General features: G+C 41.7%; 1 protein-coding gene across 1 annotated transcript in view; it reads right to left on the minus strand.

The window, feature by feature from the left end:
- LOC136878735 (uncharacterized) overlaps positions 1 to 16,494 on the minus strand; it is a 177,385-nt gene that overhangs the window by 42,536 nt on the left and 118,355 nt on the right. Inside the window, exons 4-5 of the mRNA XM_067152191.2 lie at positions 6,944 to 7,154; positions 1,269 to 1,480 (exon numbers count right to left, since the gene is read on the minus strand). Of these exons, the coding sequence (XP_067008292.2) occupies positions 1,269 to 1,480; positions 6,944 to 7,154 (423 nt within the window). The remainder of the gene's footprint in view (positions 1 to 1,268; positions 1,481 to 6,943; positions 7,155 to 16,494) is intronic.

The raw sequence follows: 16,494 nt of genomic DNA on the forward strand, positions 1-16,494 counted from the left end.
AGCGGCCGTGGCCTTAATTAAGGTACAATCCCAGCACTTGCCTGGTGTGAATATGGGAAACTACGGAAAATCATCTTCAGGGCTGCCGACAGTGGGATTCGAACCCACCATCTCCCGGATGCAAGCTCAGAGCCGCGCGCCTCTACGTGCACGGCCAACTCGCCCGGTACGTAATGATTAAGAGGGAGGTCCCTCAAGGCTATGTTATTGGACCTCTATTTTCTTATATGCATAAATATGTGTAAGGAACTGGAATCGCAGATAAGGCTTTTTTTGGATGATACTTACTTTATAGAGTAGTAAATAAGTTAGAGGATTGTGAGCGACTGAACAGCAGGCAATGGGATGTTTGTAAACGTGGTGAAAGTTCCATTTAGGGATCACTGTAAGTATCAAGGTGTTAATATAAGGGAAGATCTTCATTGGAGTATTCACATAAATGGGATTGTAAATACGGATTACAGGGCTTGTGGTGAGGATGTAAAGGAGAGGGCGTATAAGTCATTAGTAAGACCCTAATTAGGGCATGATTCTAGTGTACGGGACCCTCGCCAGGATTACTTGACATGAGAATTGAAAAATATTCAAAGAAAAGCAGAACAATTTGTTCTGGGTGTCTGAAAAAGAGTAGTGTAACGAAAATTTTGGAAACTTTGAGCTGGAAAACTTGGAAGTAAGAAGACGAACAACTCGATTAAGTGGTATTTTCCGAGCTGTCATGTATAGATGGCTTTGAATGACATTAGTAGATGAATAAGGTTGAGTGGAGCTTTTAAAAATAGAAAATATCACAATATGAATGGAAATAATTTATGAAGGGAGATGTTTGATAAATATCCAACTTCTGTGGAACAATTTGAGAAAAGGCCAGTAAACAACTGACTGACTGACTGACTGACTGACTGACTGACTGACTGACTGACTGACTGACTGACTGACTGACTGACTGGCTGACTGACTAATACTAAGGACATGATATTTCACGCACGTACTTAAAAAATGTTTCTCACGAAAACATACATCAAGGCATGGAGGTCGCCCATAGGCGTCAGCTAGAAAAACCGGAACTAATGTCCCTGAATGCCATACAATATTGCAGCATCGAATCTTTCATAGCCGTTCGTCGCTTGAGACTTTGCGGGTGCTGCTTGCTCAAATGCACCCCTCATCCTCCGCGATCCACGAGGAAGTCTTAAAATAAACACCTTGTATTTATAAACCCGCTCACACAGCAAAAACTACAACTAAATGTCTTGTACTGGACGTACCTCTTGTTGTCCGCGCCCGTTCACGAGCAATGTTCCTGGACTGGCGGACTCTTCCAGGTCCCCCTCGTATAGGTTGGACAGACTGAGTCCATGCCGCCACTCGCTGATCACCACCACGTTGTTATCCGTATCGTAGAGCCTCAAGTGGGGTTCTTTAGAGTCCGGCTGACGCACCACAAGGGCCCCGAACAGCGTCTCCGTCGTCTTAGAACCTGCAGAAACAAGGCAGTGACACGTTTCAAGTATCGCTTCAGATGTTTGTTAGCAAATGGATATTTGAAAATATGCACACAAAAATATGCCCCCGAAAGAGTCATATATGAACAAAGAAAGAGATGATGATTGTTAAATTGCTTGCACTGGAAAGGAATACACCCACACATCTCTGCAATGAGAAATGTCATGAAGATGTAACTGTTTGATAAATACCAATAAATAATAATTAAATATAATAAATAAAAACATAAATAAAAATACTTCAAATAAATTAAATTAATAAAAATAATTAATCGAAAAGTCTGTAGTATGGGCGCCAGAGTTCACCAGAATGGATCCCTCGAATTTAGATAGAGCATGATAATTCTTTATATCCCAGGGCGTGTACTTAAAAGCTGCGCACTGGTAAATCTGCTTCAGGCCTTACCTAACCTTCTGAAAACGACTAAATAGGTAGGAACTGCACCTAGGTTCATCAATAACTCCACTGATTCTAAATTAACTAACTATATTCTCAATACAATCCATGCATTAGCACCTCATCAACACACCAAAATACACTTATAATATACAAAGAAAATATTACTGGAAGACTCCATATTTACAACAACAAAGAAAAAAGTGGAGTTATTGATGAACGTGGGTGCAGTTCCTACCTATTTAGTCGTTTTCAGAAGGTTAGGTAAGGCCTGAAGCAGATGTACCAGTGCGCAGCTTTTATGTACACGCCCTGGGATATAAAGAATTATTATGCTCTATCTAGATTCGAGGGATCCATTCTGGTGAACTCTGGCGCCCATACTACGGGCATTTCGATTAATTATTTTTATTAATTTAATTTATTTGAAGTGTTTTATTTATGTTTTATTTATTATATTTAATTGTTATTTATTGGTATTTATCAAACAGTTACAATTGGCTGCCCAACGTGTGTCTGAATGATTGGTACATCTGCTAGGCTTATAAGCGTAGGTGCACTTGTCAGGTGTGGATGGAATTCTGCAAATTATGTCAGTGAAGTGTTGGATATGTATTTTATGAAGTTTTTGAGTAATTTTATTTATTCAGTCATTTATATTATTATTTATAAAATTGTTACAAGGAAAGCATAAGGAAAGTAACAGATGTAACGTACTCACTTATTTTCCGTTCCCAAAAGCAGAGCAGAGTTTAGAAATAGTGGCTTCAAGAGATTGTGTGAATTGCATCACAAAGGAAACGGTGCGGCCCTATGAAAATATTATAAACCTGCAAATAACTGGCTTCGAAATGATACTGGATTATCGGTCAGCGAAGGAAAAACAGACTGTTAATATGTGCGCTGTTAGATCCGTTCCTGGAAGGTCCCAACAACAAGTCCTCACCAATCGTGTAACAATAATATAATCACCACCAGCAGCTATCGAAGCGCCACTCACTCATTAGTTGCTAAGTACAGATGTTGGCAGCACTGAGCACCGCTTGACAACATCCTTCCCGAGAAGGCCGCGAGCGTGTAAACAAACGACAGTCGTTCCGTGGGTGTGAAAGTCTTGTCAGCCGGGCTGGAGTAATGCTGCTGCAGTTTATAACTAAAACGAAATATCCTCAGGTTAAAAAAATAAGTAATGAAGGCTCGTTTTAGAATTACGAGGAGGAATGGAAAATCATGGTACATACGATTGAAGCAAGTAATCCGTACCTGAAAGTAATCATTCCATACAGTCATGGAAATGAGGTTCATTTTCCAGAGAATGATTTGCTAGATTGTATCCGTTGCTTACGCTATTACACAAGGCTGGGAAATGAGCAGTGAGAAGCAGGGTCACCCAGTTTAGTTTTCAGCTCTCCCGCTAGGGTCGCCTTTCTAAGACATAAGTTTTGAATGTCTCCCTATGTTCAGTATGGATCTTATGACAAGTGCTTGTGAAAATTCGCCAATGTATAGCTAATTATGATACTTACGTAGAAACTACGTGTTCTGAATGTTGCTTAACATCCATTTTTGTTGTAGTGCAAATAATCATGAATATCATGGCACGTTTGAAACATTTCAAGAACATTTATGGTTTCATTGAAGCTGCTCCTGTCACCGATTTCTTCTGGGTTTACTTTCTCCAAACTTCTTAGGCAAACAATAGTGTCTGTCCAGAATATTACTTCAGCCCTTGCAACATTCATCGTTTCGAAATTTCTAGGCTGTACTACTTTGCTAGTTGATGTCCGCACAGGTTTCACTACCAATCGTTTTTACAGGTGATACAGCTTTTTCACATGCTGCGCAATTAGTAGATTACAATTTACTTTAAAATTCCTGCTCAAGTGTTGTAATCTTACATTTTTTAAATGTATGGCTAGGGTCAAAGCTCAAAAATATAGTCCTGCTGGGTTCTAATGGGTGCTGAATTTGATGTACAAGATCTGCCTCCTTTCGACATAAGAAGTGAAACATAGCAACATTCACTTTACAATTATCTGTCACAGTTCGGACGACTTGGAAGCCACAGTCTGGAATGGCTAATGTAAGTTTGTAAAGTTTTTGGTGTGTTAGGTGAAAAATATTAAGGTATCTTAGGAACCTGTAGCATATGAATGACCTGTTGGACAGTAATATGCAGACCTTTATAGTATTCTCTCTGAATTTACACGTTTGTTTACAAAAAGCTTGAATTTTCTCAATCAAGAAATTTACTTTCAAATCACCTTGTTCAGCTAGTCCTGTAATCGTATTTAGTTGACTGTCAAGTCCATGAAGATTTTATTTTTTTCATTTTTGAGTTGATGCATCATTTCTTTTAAAGTGGTAATAATATGTTTCTGCTTTATTATAAGTGCTCTTTGTTTCCTACATTTTCTGACTATTCTTTTCAGTTTCAAGCCTATTTTAGTGCACTATAGTTTCAGTTTAAAGGGCCTCCGTGGCTCAGGCAGCAGCACGCTGGGTCCCGTGGTTCAAATCCCGCTCACTCGATGTGAGATTTGTGCTAGACAAAGTGGAGGTAGGACAGGTTTTTCTCCGGGTACTCTGGTTTTCCCTGTCATATTTGATTGCAGCAACACTCTCCACTATCATTTCATTTCATCTGTCAGTCATTAATCAGAGCAGTGCGATAGGCTGTGGATTTCCATTTTCATAGTATCCCCTTACAAACCAAACGCAAACCCCATGGTACAATAGCCTCGAAGGGCCTTGGCCTACCGAGCGACCGCTGCTCATCCTGAAGGCCTGCAGATTACGAGGTGCCGTGTGGTCAGCATGACGAATCCTCTCGGTCGTTATTCTTGGCTTTCTAGACCGGGGCCGCTATCTCACCGTCAGATAGCTCCTAAATTGTAATCACCTAATCTGAATGAACCACAAACTTGCCCACAGATCCAGGTAAAAATCCTTGACCTCGCGGGGAATCGAACCCGGAGCCTCCCAGTAAGAGGCAGGCACGCTACCACTACAAGGCTACATCCCGTTACAACATGTAGATAAAATTTGAATTTTGTAATATAACTACCTGTGTAACCCGTCCGAGTCTCTCATGCACCTTAGTGGAAATTTTGGTAGTAATCAGAGGAGGCGTGTAGGTTCAGCCTCGGGAGGTCAACTGAGTAGAGGGGGGTTCGATTCCCTCCTCAGCCATCCTGGAAGTGGTTTTCCGTGGTTTCCCACTTCTCCTCCAGGCAAATGCCGGGATGGTACCTAACTTAAGGCCACGGCCGCTTCCTTCCCTCTTCCTTGTCTATCAATTCCAAACTTCCTATACCCACACAAGGCCCCTGTTCTGTATAACAGGTGAGGCCGCCTGGGCGAGGTACTGGCCATCCTCTCCAGTTGTATCCCAAGACCCATAGTCTGAAGCTCTAGTACACTGCCCTTGTTGTTGACAGTTTATTTATCATTTTAAACAAATTTACTCATCTTGAACACCAGTTCGATCACAGCATTCGCGAGTTTAACATCATTTTCAACCGCTGAGGCTCCAATAGAGTGGAACGAGGATCAAGAGCTGGCACGAGCCGGTCCAGCCCTATACTTTCACTGCATGCATCTCAGACTCACGAAAATACACCTGTGTTCCAGCTACAATTGCACCCAACAAACGTGCATTTAGTATAACAGAATTTGTTCGAGGCTGCATCCTGATAATATGTATGATTGGGTTTCTCTTCCTTAGGAATGTTCTCCCTCAGTGGGTGGGGATGGTAGCATAACATCCACGATATATTCTGCCTGGTGTACAAAGCATAGTGGAACATTCACAAATACAGTATAACGAAAATTACAGCTACTATTGTATAACAAAATTTCGGGTACCAATGCAGATGTGCTAGATAGACATGAGCACGACCTTTCCTCACTTACTAGGTAACCGGCAACGCAGAAGTCCTTCGTTTGTCCACTATCGAAAATGTGATTCTTTTGTAATGATTAAGATTGCAACAAGCTTTAATTTTATCTTAATAGGAAAAATATTCTTATTATAGTCGTTTGAATTTTCTTTTAATTTGGGAAAACAGCAAATATTGTTTATTGAGTGAAAGTTAAAAGCATTTTCGCAAAAATATTTGCTTGAGAGAGTCTCTCGTAGGAGCTTTAAATGTATTATTTTGTGAAAAACAATTCATTTTCATTGTAATTATTGTCATACTAGAAGAATTTCGTTATTCTACATAACTTTTCTACCAAGTTATTTAAAAGAAATTCCGATACTCCCACAACCCACCAAACCCCCACAAATCTCCCGGCGTCACCTTTTGAGTGGCCCGCCCTTCTCCCCATCGTGGAGAGGAATGAAAACCTCTCAGTTGAACTGAACTTGCACTGGAAGCTACTAAAAGAGTTAAAAAGGAATGATTATATCATTATATCATTCTTTTTTTTTGAGACTTAAGCTTACATGAAGTACATAATTATTTTGATTTGGAAGCAGAACTATCTTGGCTCTGCATCTATAAATAAATATTGTCAGTATAATTTAAGGTTGTCTTTTTCTGTTTGAGGAGGCCTGAAGGCCTTAATTTTGCCAGGTAAGATAAAACATTATTAACTAACTAACTACTTCACTGCCGGACTAGGCTTAGCGCATGTGTAGGTAAGGGCGGTAGAATAACAGCTACGGTACCCCCTACATGCCGTAAGAGGCGATAAATGGGACCCAAGGGGCTCATAGCTTGGGAGCATGGATTGGTGACCACGGGGCCTTTAGCTGATTCCTGGTATTGCTTCCAGTTACCATGTCGCGGGCTTCTGACTTTCATCTATCCTATCCGACCTCCCTTGGTCAACACTTGTTCCTTTCCGAACGCGACGGTATTAGGTATCAAGGCCTTAGGTAGTCTCATTTTCTAGGACCTTCGTGGCCCTTGCCTTTCTTTGGCCGATACCTTCATTTTTCGTAGTGTCGGATCGCTTTCATGACTACCTAGTTGTACTTCCTCTTAAAACAATAATGACCACCACCATGTATGCAAAGAACGTCGCTCTGTACCTGTGAAGGCATGCCAGAGATGTGTGCCCGCCTGGGACGCCCGGAACTTGTACTGGAATGTTGTGTGGCTGGGGATCGGGCACTGCGTCACCATAGGGACGCCATCCATCACCGGCGTCTCCCTCTGCGACTGCCCCCGCCAGTGGATGGACATCTCGTGCCCTGGGACTCTGTTCACCACGTCCACTACCAGAATGTCGTTCTCACAAACCTGCAATTAAAGTTACATCATGTTACATCAGTAAAGGCAATCAATCAGACGAATTCGAAAAGGAATCACAACACAAGGAGAGGACATAAAAACTGTGAGATTTGACCATGATACTGCTATTTTATCTGAATCTGGAGAAATCGCTGAGTGGTATAGGCACACTCATAAGCAAGGAATACAAAGAACGAAGTCAGGTGAAGCAAGAAATATTACAGTAGATTAGGAAATAAAGTCTTGAAAGAAGTGGATGAATATTGTTAGTTGCCTAGTAGAAAACTAAGGATGGACTCATACAATCAAGGATGGACTTCCTCAAAATAAAATTAAAATTGCAATTTGCTCGCTTCAAACACTGACATGCAGATTAGATTTATTAGACTTTCGTCTGGAGCGTCGTACTGTATGGAAGTGATTCGCGAACAATAACTAGCTCAGAAATAAATAAAGAAAGAAGAGAAGATTTTGTAATGTGCTATTACAGAAAAATACGGAATAAGAGATGGGTAGAATGAAGAGATACCGAATTCAATTGATGAAAGCAGAATGATTTGAACAGGAGAAGAAATAGAATGATAGGACACATTTCAAGACACTCAGGACTTCTTCAGTTGGGGGGATGTAATTTTTCTAACGCTATGTGCTAAATAAAATTCCACACTCTTCAAGAATGAATGTAAACCGGGCGAGACAACCGTACGTTTAGGGGTGCGCAGCTGTGAGCTTGCATCCGGGAGATAGTATATTTGAACCCCACTGTCGGCAGCCCTGAAGATGGCTTTCCGTGGTTTCCCATTTTCACACCAGGCAAATGCTGGGGCTGTACCTTAAGACCACGGCCGCTCCCTTTCCACCCCTAGACTTTTCCTATTCCATCATCTACATAAGACCTATCTGTGTGTTGCGACGTAAAAAAAGCACATTCTGCAAAACAACGAATGAAAGAAAAATGAGACTATATATTTTCCAGGATGTAAGTGCGGAAATGGCCAGCCTCGCGATGTAGGGCTAATGTGCATGCCTCTTACCCGAAGTCCCCAGTTTCGATTTCCCGCTAGGTTATAGATTTTTACCTGGATCTGAGGGTTGGTTCGCGGTCCAACCAGCGTACGTGATGACAATTGAACTATCTGACGGTGAGATAGCGGCGCCGGCCTAAGAATAACGGCCGAGAGGATTCGTCGTGCTGACCACACAACACCTCGTAATCTGCCGGCGTTCGGGGTGATCAGCGGTCACTTGGTAGGCCAAGGCTGTTTCGCCATTGTGAGGCGAGGAAAGGGCGGATGAGTGCGGAAATGAAATCTGTAATTATATATCGTAAGTACTTGATATATAATATGTATTACATGAGGAACAGGTTTCGCAGTAGGCTACTTGAGAGTTCACTTGAGAGGTACTAGATGAGAGGTCCATTTCCCCAGTAGTTAAGGCGGTCGACAGGAAGTGCCACAGCCGGTTTTGTTACGTCTTGACCAAACCCACGCACCAATCTCCCAAGAGTAGGTCAGCAGTCCGAGAGAAACAAGCACCTATTCGGCGAAATGTACAGTATGTCCCAAAAGTAAATGTATAGTCGCTAAAAGACAGAATAAACACCTGGTACTGTATTGTCTTCGCATTTCACGAAAAAGACCTACAGGACAAAATCGTTATGACTATTAAAAAAAACCTCTGTTTATATTGTTGGATATCACCTTTGTATCACGACACCTTGGTTATACCTAAAACCATTTTTGTGAACTGAAGCCAAAATGTGTTATTCACTGGATTAATGGCAAGCTCAGTTTGAGCCATACTTCTAAATAAAAAAACACGTTTTCAGACAGGGATTAAACGTAGATGGAAGAAACAGAGCGAAACAAATAGTTATTGAATCCAAAAAGAAGTCATGGGAGGATTTTGGTAATAACCTGGAAAGGCTAGGTCAAGCAGCAGGGAAACCTTTCTGGACAGTAATAAAGAATCTTAGGAAGGGAGGGAAAAAGGAAATGAACAGTGTTTTGAGTAATTCAGGTGAACTCATAATAGATCCCAGGGAATCACTGGAGAGGTGGAGGGAATATTTTGAACATCTTCCCAATGTAAAAGGAAATCATCCTGGTGGTGTTGTGAACAGCCAAGCTCATGGGGAGGAGGAAAATGATGTTGGTGAAATTATGCTTGAGGAAGTGGAAAGGATAGTAAATAAACTCCATTGTCATAAGGCAGCAGGAATAGATTAAATTAGACCTGAAATGGTGACGTATAGTGGGAAGGCAGGGATGCAATGGCTTCATAGAGTAGTAAAATTAGCGTGGAGTGTTGGTAAGGTACCTTCAGATTGGACAAAAGCAGTAATTGCACCTATCTATAAGCAAGGGAACAGGAAGGATTGCAACAACTATCGAGGTATCTCATTGATTAGTATACCAGGCAAAGTATTCACTGGCATCTTGGAAGGGAGGGTGCGATCAATCGTTGAGAGGAAGTTGGATGAAAACCAGTGTGGTTTCAGACCACAGAGAGGCTGTCAGGATCAGATTTTCAGTACGCGCCAGCTAATTGAAAAATGCTACGAGAGGAATAGGCAGTTGTGTTTATGTTTCGTAGATCTAGAGAAAGCATATGACAGGGTACCGAGGGAAAAGATGTTCGCTATACTGGGGGACTATGGAATTAAAGGTAGATTATTAAAATCAATCAAGGGCATTTATGTTGACAATTGGGCTTCAGTGAGAATTGATGGTAGAATGAGTTCTTGGTTCAGGGTACTTACAGGGATTAGACAAGGCTGTAATCTTTCACCTTTGCTGTTCGTAGTTTACACGAATCATCTGCTGAAAGGTATAAAATGGCAGGGAGAGATTCAGTTAGGTGGAAATGTAATAAGCAGTCTGGCCTATGCTGACGACTTGGTCTTAATGGCAGATTGTGCCGAAAGCCTGCAGTCTAATATCTTGGAACTTGAAAGTAGTATCAATGAGTATGGTATGAAAATTAGCCTCTCGAAGACTAAATTGATGTCAGTAGGTAAGAAATTCAACAGAATTGAATGTCAGATTGGTGGTACAAAGCTAGAACAGGTCGATAATTTCAAGTATCTAGGTTGTGTGTTCTCCCAGAATGGTAATATAGTAAGTGAGATTGAATCAAGGTGTCGTAAAGCTAATGCAGTGAGCTCGCAGTTGCGAACAACAGTATTCTGTAAGAAGGAAGTCAGTTCCCAGACGAAACTATCTTTACATCGGTCTGTTTTCAGACCAACTTTGCTTTACGGGAGCGAAAGGTGGGTGGACTCAGGATATCTTATTCATACGTTAGAAGTAACAGACATGAAAGTAGCAAGAATGGTTGCTGGTACAAACAGATGGGAACAATGGCAGGAGGGTGCTCGGAATGAGGAGATAAAAGCTAATTTAGGAATGAACTCGATGGATGAAGCTGTACGCATAAACCGGCTTCGGTGGTGGGGTCATGTGAGGCGAATGGAGGAGGATAGGTTACCTAGGAGAATAATGGACTCTGCTATGGAGGGTAAGAGAAGTAGAGGGAGACCAAGACGACGAGGGTTGGACTCAATTCTAACGATTTAAAGATAAGAGGTATAGAACTAAATGAGGCCACAACACTAGTTGCAAATCGAGGATTGTGGCGACGTTTAGTAAATTCACAGAGGCTTGCAGACTGAACGCCGAAAGGCATAACAGTCTATAATGATAATGTATGTATGTTTCCTTTTGCGAAAATGAAATGATAAGAAATATGTCTCCCTGTCATGGTCATCCATCAACGGCTGCTAATTTCATATGGCTACCAGCCATAACATATAGCCAGCACGATTGTTAGGTTCAAAGTTAAAAATACGTTACATCACAACCAGCACGGTTGCTAGGTAACAATACCTTACATCACTGCCTACACGGGTACAAGGTAACAATACCTTATATCACTGCCTACACGGTTGCTAGGTAACAATACCTCACATCACTGCCTGTACGGCAGCTAGGTAACAATACCTTACATCACTGCCTACATGGGCGCTAGGTAACAATACCTTACATCACTGCCTGTACGGGTGCTAGGTAACAATTCCTTACATCACAGCCTGCACGGTTGCTTGGTAACAGTACTTTACATCACTGCCTACATGGGCGCTAGGTAACAATACCTCACATCACTGCCTACACAGGTGCTAGGTAATAATACCTTACATCACTGCCTACATGGGCGCTAGGTAACAATACCTCACATCACTGGCTACACAGGTGCTAGGTAATAATACCTTACATCCCTGCGTACACGGGTGCTAGGAAACAATACCTTACATCACTGCTTACATGGGCGCTAGGTAACAATACCTTACATCACAGCCTGCACGGTTGCTTGGTAACAATACTTTACATCACTGCTTACATGGGCGCTAGGTAACAATACCTCACATCACTGCCTACACAGGTGCTAGGTAATAATACCTTACATCACTGCCTACGTGGGCGCTAGGTAACAATACCTCACATCACTGGCTACACAGGTGCTAGGTAATAATACCTTACATCCCTGCGTACACGGGTGCTAGGAAACAATACCTTACATCACTGCTTACATGGGCGCTAGGTAACAATACCTTACATCGCAGCCTGCACGGTTGCTATGGTTACACAAATTTTCGGATGATCCCCAGCCGTAAGACATATTCATGTTAAAATATCAGGTACGTTTTAATGAATTCTCTGCCTTTCGCGGCTCGTCTCGATTGATGATTGGGATCTTTCAGTCTTCTTTGGACCGTTCCCTCACTAACATTGATCCCTGAAACTTGGCGGAGTTGATTTCGCGCCTCAACGGCAGTGGCGTGAAGGTTGCGGAGAACTTGAAGCAATAAGACGTGATCATCTTTTGCCGATGTTTCCCTTCTCTGACCTGACTCTTGTTTCCTAGAATAGCCTCCAGTTTCGCTGTGCCTTCTTCAAGTTATTCAAAACGTGGAGGGTGTAGTTCTGACCACTTCTGCAACATACTGCACTGCGCGACCATCTTCCACCAAAGGAACAGGTTTTGCAGCGCCTTCAGGACTTAGCGGAATTTTTATTCCAGGAAACCGCTAACGATAATGACGAAAACATCTTAGGAACACATGTGATTGAAAGGGGGCACAATACAACACCACTACAATGTAAGTGCTTGAAGAGTGGGAAAAGAGTATTGCCTCAAATCCAGTGAAGTGCTTTCCAGGTTGCACGAAAAAAAGAAAATTTAGGCTAGTGAAATAAAAAATCCACATTTCATTATTTCCTCGCAAAACAAAGTCAACAAATTCACCCGTACGACGATGGGACAGGAAAACGCTAGAGTGGGAAAGAAATAGTCGTGGCCTTAAGCGAGGTTACAAAATTTATCCTTTTTGTCAATCGATTTTCTGGTACTCTAGTCAGATGGCTGAAGAATTTCATTCGTATTTTCCTAATGTCAGTTTCGATATTTGACAACTTTTCTGTTGTTTTTATTGATTGTAACCTGTAACAGTCTTGGGTGTACCTTGTTCCTAAGATTTTCCTAATGATCTTCCTCTCTCTTTCTTTCTTTTTTTTTTTTTTTAATTTCTTCAAGTTCTTGCTTTCTGTTGAGTGCCACTGTTTCACTTGCGTAAAGAACTGTTGGTTTTATGACTGTGTTGTAATGCCGAATTTTTGTATGTCTTAACATGGATCATCATCATTACAGTATTATTATTATTATTATTATTACTATAGTCCTTCTGAAGGGCTAAATGGTTAGCGTGTTGGGCTTTGGTCACAGATGTCCCGGGTTCGATTACCAGCAGGGTCGGGAATTTTAACTATCATTTCATCCTCAACACGACGCGCAGGTCGCTTACCGGCGTCAAATAAAATGACCTGCACCTGGCGATCCGAACATGTCTTCGGACACTCCTGGCACTAAAAGCCATACGACCGAGCTCGATAGCTGCAGTTGCTTAAGTGCGGCCAGTGTCCAGTAATCGGGATATAGTGGGTTCGAACCCCACTGTCGGCAGCCCTGAACATGGTTTCCGTGGTTTCCCAATTTCACACCAGGCAAATGCTGGGGCTGTACCTTAATTAAGGCCACGGCTGCTTCCATACCACTCCTAGGCCTTTCCTATCCCATCGTCGCCATAAGACCTATCTGTGTCGGTGCGACGTAAACCAAGTAGTAAAAAAATCCATACGCCATTTCATTATTATTATTATTATTATTATTATTATTATTATTATTATACCAAATAAATATAAACAGCTTCACTCTGGCAGTTACCTTATTTATTACGTCACATAACTCTCCTTTTTGCTGGAATGCGGTCACGAAATAACTTTTAGGCAGTATCAGAGGTTAACAAAGCTCTGCGTCGCATGACGACCCTGAACTTCGGTGATCTTATTAAAGCTCTATAACTGCTGTCCCTGAACCTGCTCAATATTTGAGGAGACAAATACTGCCGGAGCTTTGTCATGATAAGTGATCTATGTCAAATGTATGTTCTGCCACATTCGCATAATTGAGCACCTTCAAAATACAATTGTACTGACAAGGGATCGAAACTGACAACTTGGGGTCGAAGGATCGGGTTCTACCACCCGAGTCACTCATCCTGGCATAATAATAATAATAAGCGGTAAAATTCTTTGATAAAATAATAACTAGATGATCCGTGCATTCGTTATAAATAGGTCAGATAACGTGTCTTCATATGAAATTGTTCTATGCGGGGTACTTTTTTGAACGATTCCTTTTAGGATGTGTATTACCTGTTAATTATGTGTGAAGGGAACATTTTTAGGTTCTTTATTCTGACTGTGAATAATATTGAACGAAGTTTTTTGTTTTATGTCACACCGACGCAGATAGGTCAATGGCGACGATGGGAAAGGAAAGAGCTAGGAGTGGGAAGGAAGCGACCGGGACCTTAATTAAAGTATAGCCTCCACCCAGCATTTGTCTGGTGTGAAAACAGGACCACGGAAACCCACCTACAGAGCTACCGACAGGGAGGCTCGAACCCACTATCTCCCGAATGCAAGCTGCGCTTCCTCTCGCTCGGTTTTTACGAAATATTTTGCAGGTTTAGAGTTATTGTTGTCTGTTTAATTAATGTAGCCACACAGACGCACGCGAGATGCTGTCAGTTGCTACACTACTTTTATTTACATATATTCAGAAATTAATACACACATAACCTTAATCATCGTATCACAAAACAAAAACACTTCACTTGTAGGATATCGACAAAGCCGCCATCTTCAAACGAATGCCAACACAGCACATAGAAGGTACATCCTTGGAACACAAATAAAAAAGTTGACTGCGTACAAGCATGTCACTTCACTGCGTTTTACCGTATGTTACGAAGTCACAAGTATATTCCCTGCTACACCATAACTCGTCAACCATTAATTTGGAAACATTAACTGACTTCACTGTCAAGATCGCCCCTTTATATATATCGTGGCCAGCTTTCCAGAAAGATAAATTACAAAAAACTACCTTCTTGAATATTCTAGAGTGCGTAACACATAGATTACGATGTATAGAATATTCTCAAACGTTCTACTGCCTTATTACCATTCTGGAAATTACAGTGTGTTTCACAATTATGGATTACAATTTATATACACAGCTAACAATAAATGATAATACAACTGGTATCAATGTCTATGTACAATATATGATCCATGACATAACCTCACACATAATACGATCATTCGACTACGTAGATAATAGTAATACTAATACTAAATGGATGTAAACACTTGAATAATGCTATTTGTTTTACGTCCCACTAACTACTCTTTTACGGTTTTCTGAGACGCCGAGGTGCCGGAATTTAGTCCCACAGGAGTTCTTTTACGTGCCAGTAAATCTACCGACACGAGGCTGACGTATTTGAGCACCTTCAAATACCACCGGACTGAGCCAGGATCGAACCTGCCAAGTTGGGGTCAGAAGGCCAGCGCCTTAAACGTCTGAGCCACTCAGCCCGGCTGTAAACACTTTATAGCAATACATACAATAATATAGATCGTAAATAATAATAATAATAATAATAATAATAATAATAATAATAATAATAATAATAATAATAATAATAATAATAATCGATCTTGATATCTACATTAGTTACGGTACCCATGGGTGAGAGAGTATTGTTTTCAAGTAATACCAGTTATCTCACTTGCGACATAATTTAAAGTTTTGTCCGTGTCCATGGCTGAATGGTCAGCATTGAGGCCTTCAGTTCAGAAGGTCCTGAGTTCGATTTCTGGCCGGGTCGGGATTTTAATCTCGTACGATCAATTCTTCTGGCTCGCGGACTAGTTGTTTGTGTTTGTCCAACACTCTCCTCTTCATATTCACACAACACACTATACTACCAACTACCACAGAAACACGCAATAGTGATTACATCCCTCCATATAGGGTTGGTGTCAGGAAGAGCATCCGGCCGTAAAACAGGGCCAAATCCACAAGTGTGCCACAGTTCGCAGCTGCGACCCCACAGGTGTGGGGAAAAGCTGTAGAAGAAGTTTAAGTTAAAGTTTTATATGATTTTGTTTCGCCTGCAACTTTGCCCCTTTGACAGCCCAGATTGTCTGGGAAGCAGTTGATCTTTCAAATAACAAAAGTAAGTGTATGTATTAAACGGCGCGTTGAAGTACACAATTCCCGCTGGCATTGGGACTGTCGCCAATCAGCTAACTGTACGTGAAACACTCTCGAGAAACCACGAGTCCAGGACTGACCATTCAGTCAAGTAGACCACAGCGAGAAGACGCCGTACGACTCGACGCGTGCGCCCTTTAGAATTCCCGTCACGCATACGGCCGACGGTCGACCAGAAAGTGTCCTTGAACTACTGGCGAGCGGTTTGGCCTTTGAGAATGCTACATTTCTCTTTGATAAGTATGTTTTTTAAAACACACTGCAAATCTACAGGCCAAGAGCTTTCGTCAGAATACTTTACGATGTCGATGGGTTCAAGGGTTCTCTCTAACTCGCGGTTACAAGAATCAGCCTAGTGTTTTAGAAATATAGCTTCGTGTGGCAATGCTAACCTGGTGCAGCCCTTTAAGGCAGACCCTCCGACGAGGGTGCGCGGCATCTGTCGTGTATGGGAACTGAGCGTTATTGTGGTTGAGGAGAGTGTTGTGTGTGTTTTTTTCTACTTGTTCGGGACGTCGACCCATGTGGATCTTTTGCCCTGACTGGCACCATATTGTGTGAACCTGCATGTAATTGGAATGGCGGCAGTGTGGAATGTTGTGTGTGAGGAAAGGAAGATTAAGGACGTCACAAACACCCATTCCCCAGGCCATGGATATTAATC

This window comes from Anabrus simplex, chromosome 8 (genome assembly GCF_040414725.1).
Source record: "Anabrus simplex isolate iqAnaSimp1 chromosome 8, ASM4041472v1, whole genome shotgun sequence".
In the NCBI taxonomy this organism is placed as follows: domain Eukaryota; kingdom Metazoa; phylum Arthropoda; class Insecta; order Orthoptera; family Tettigoniidae; genus Anabrus; species Anabrus simplex.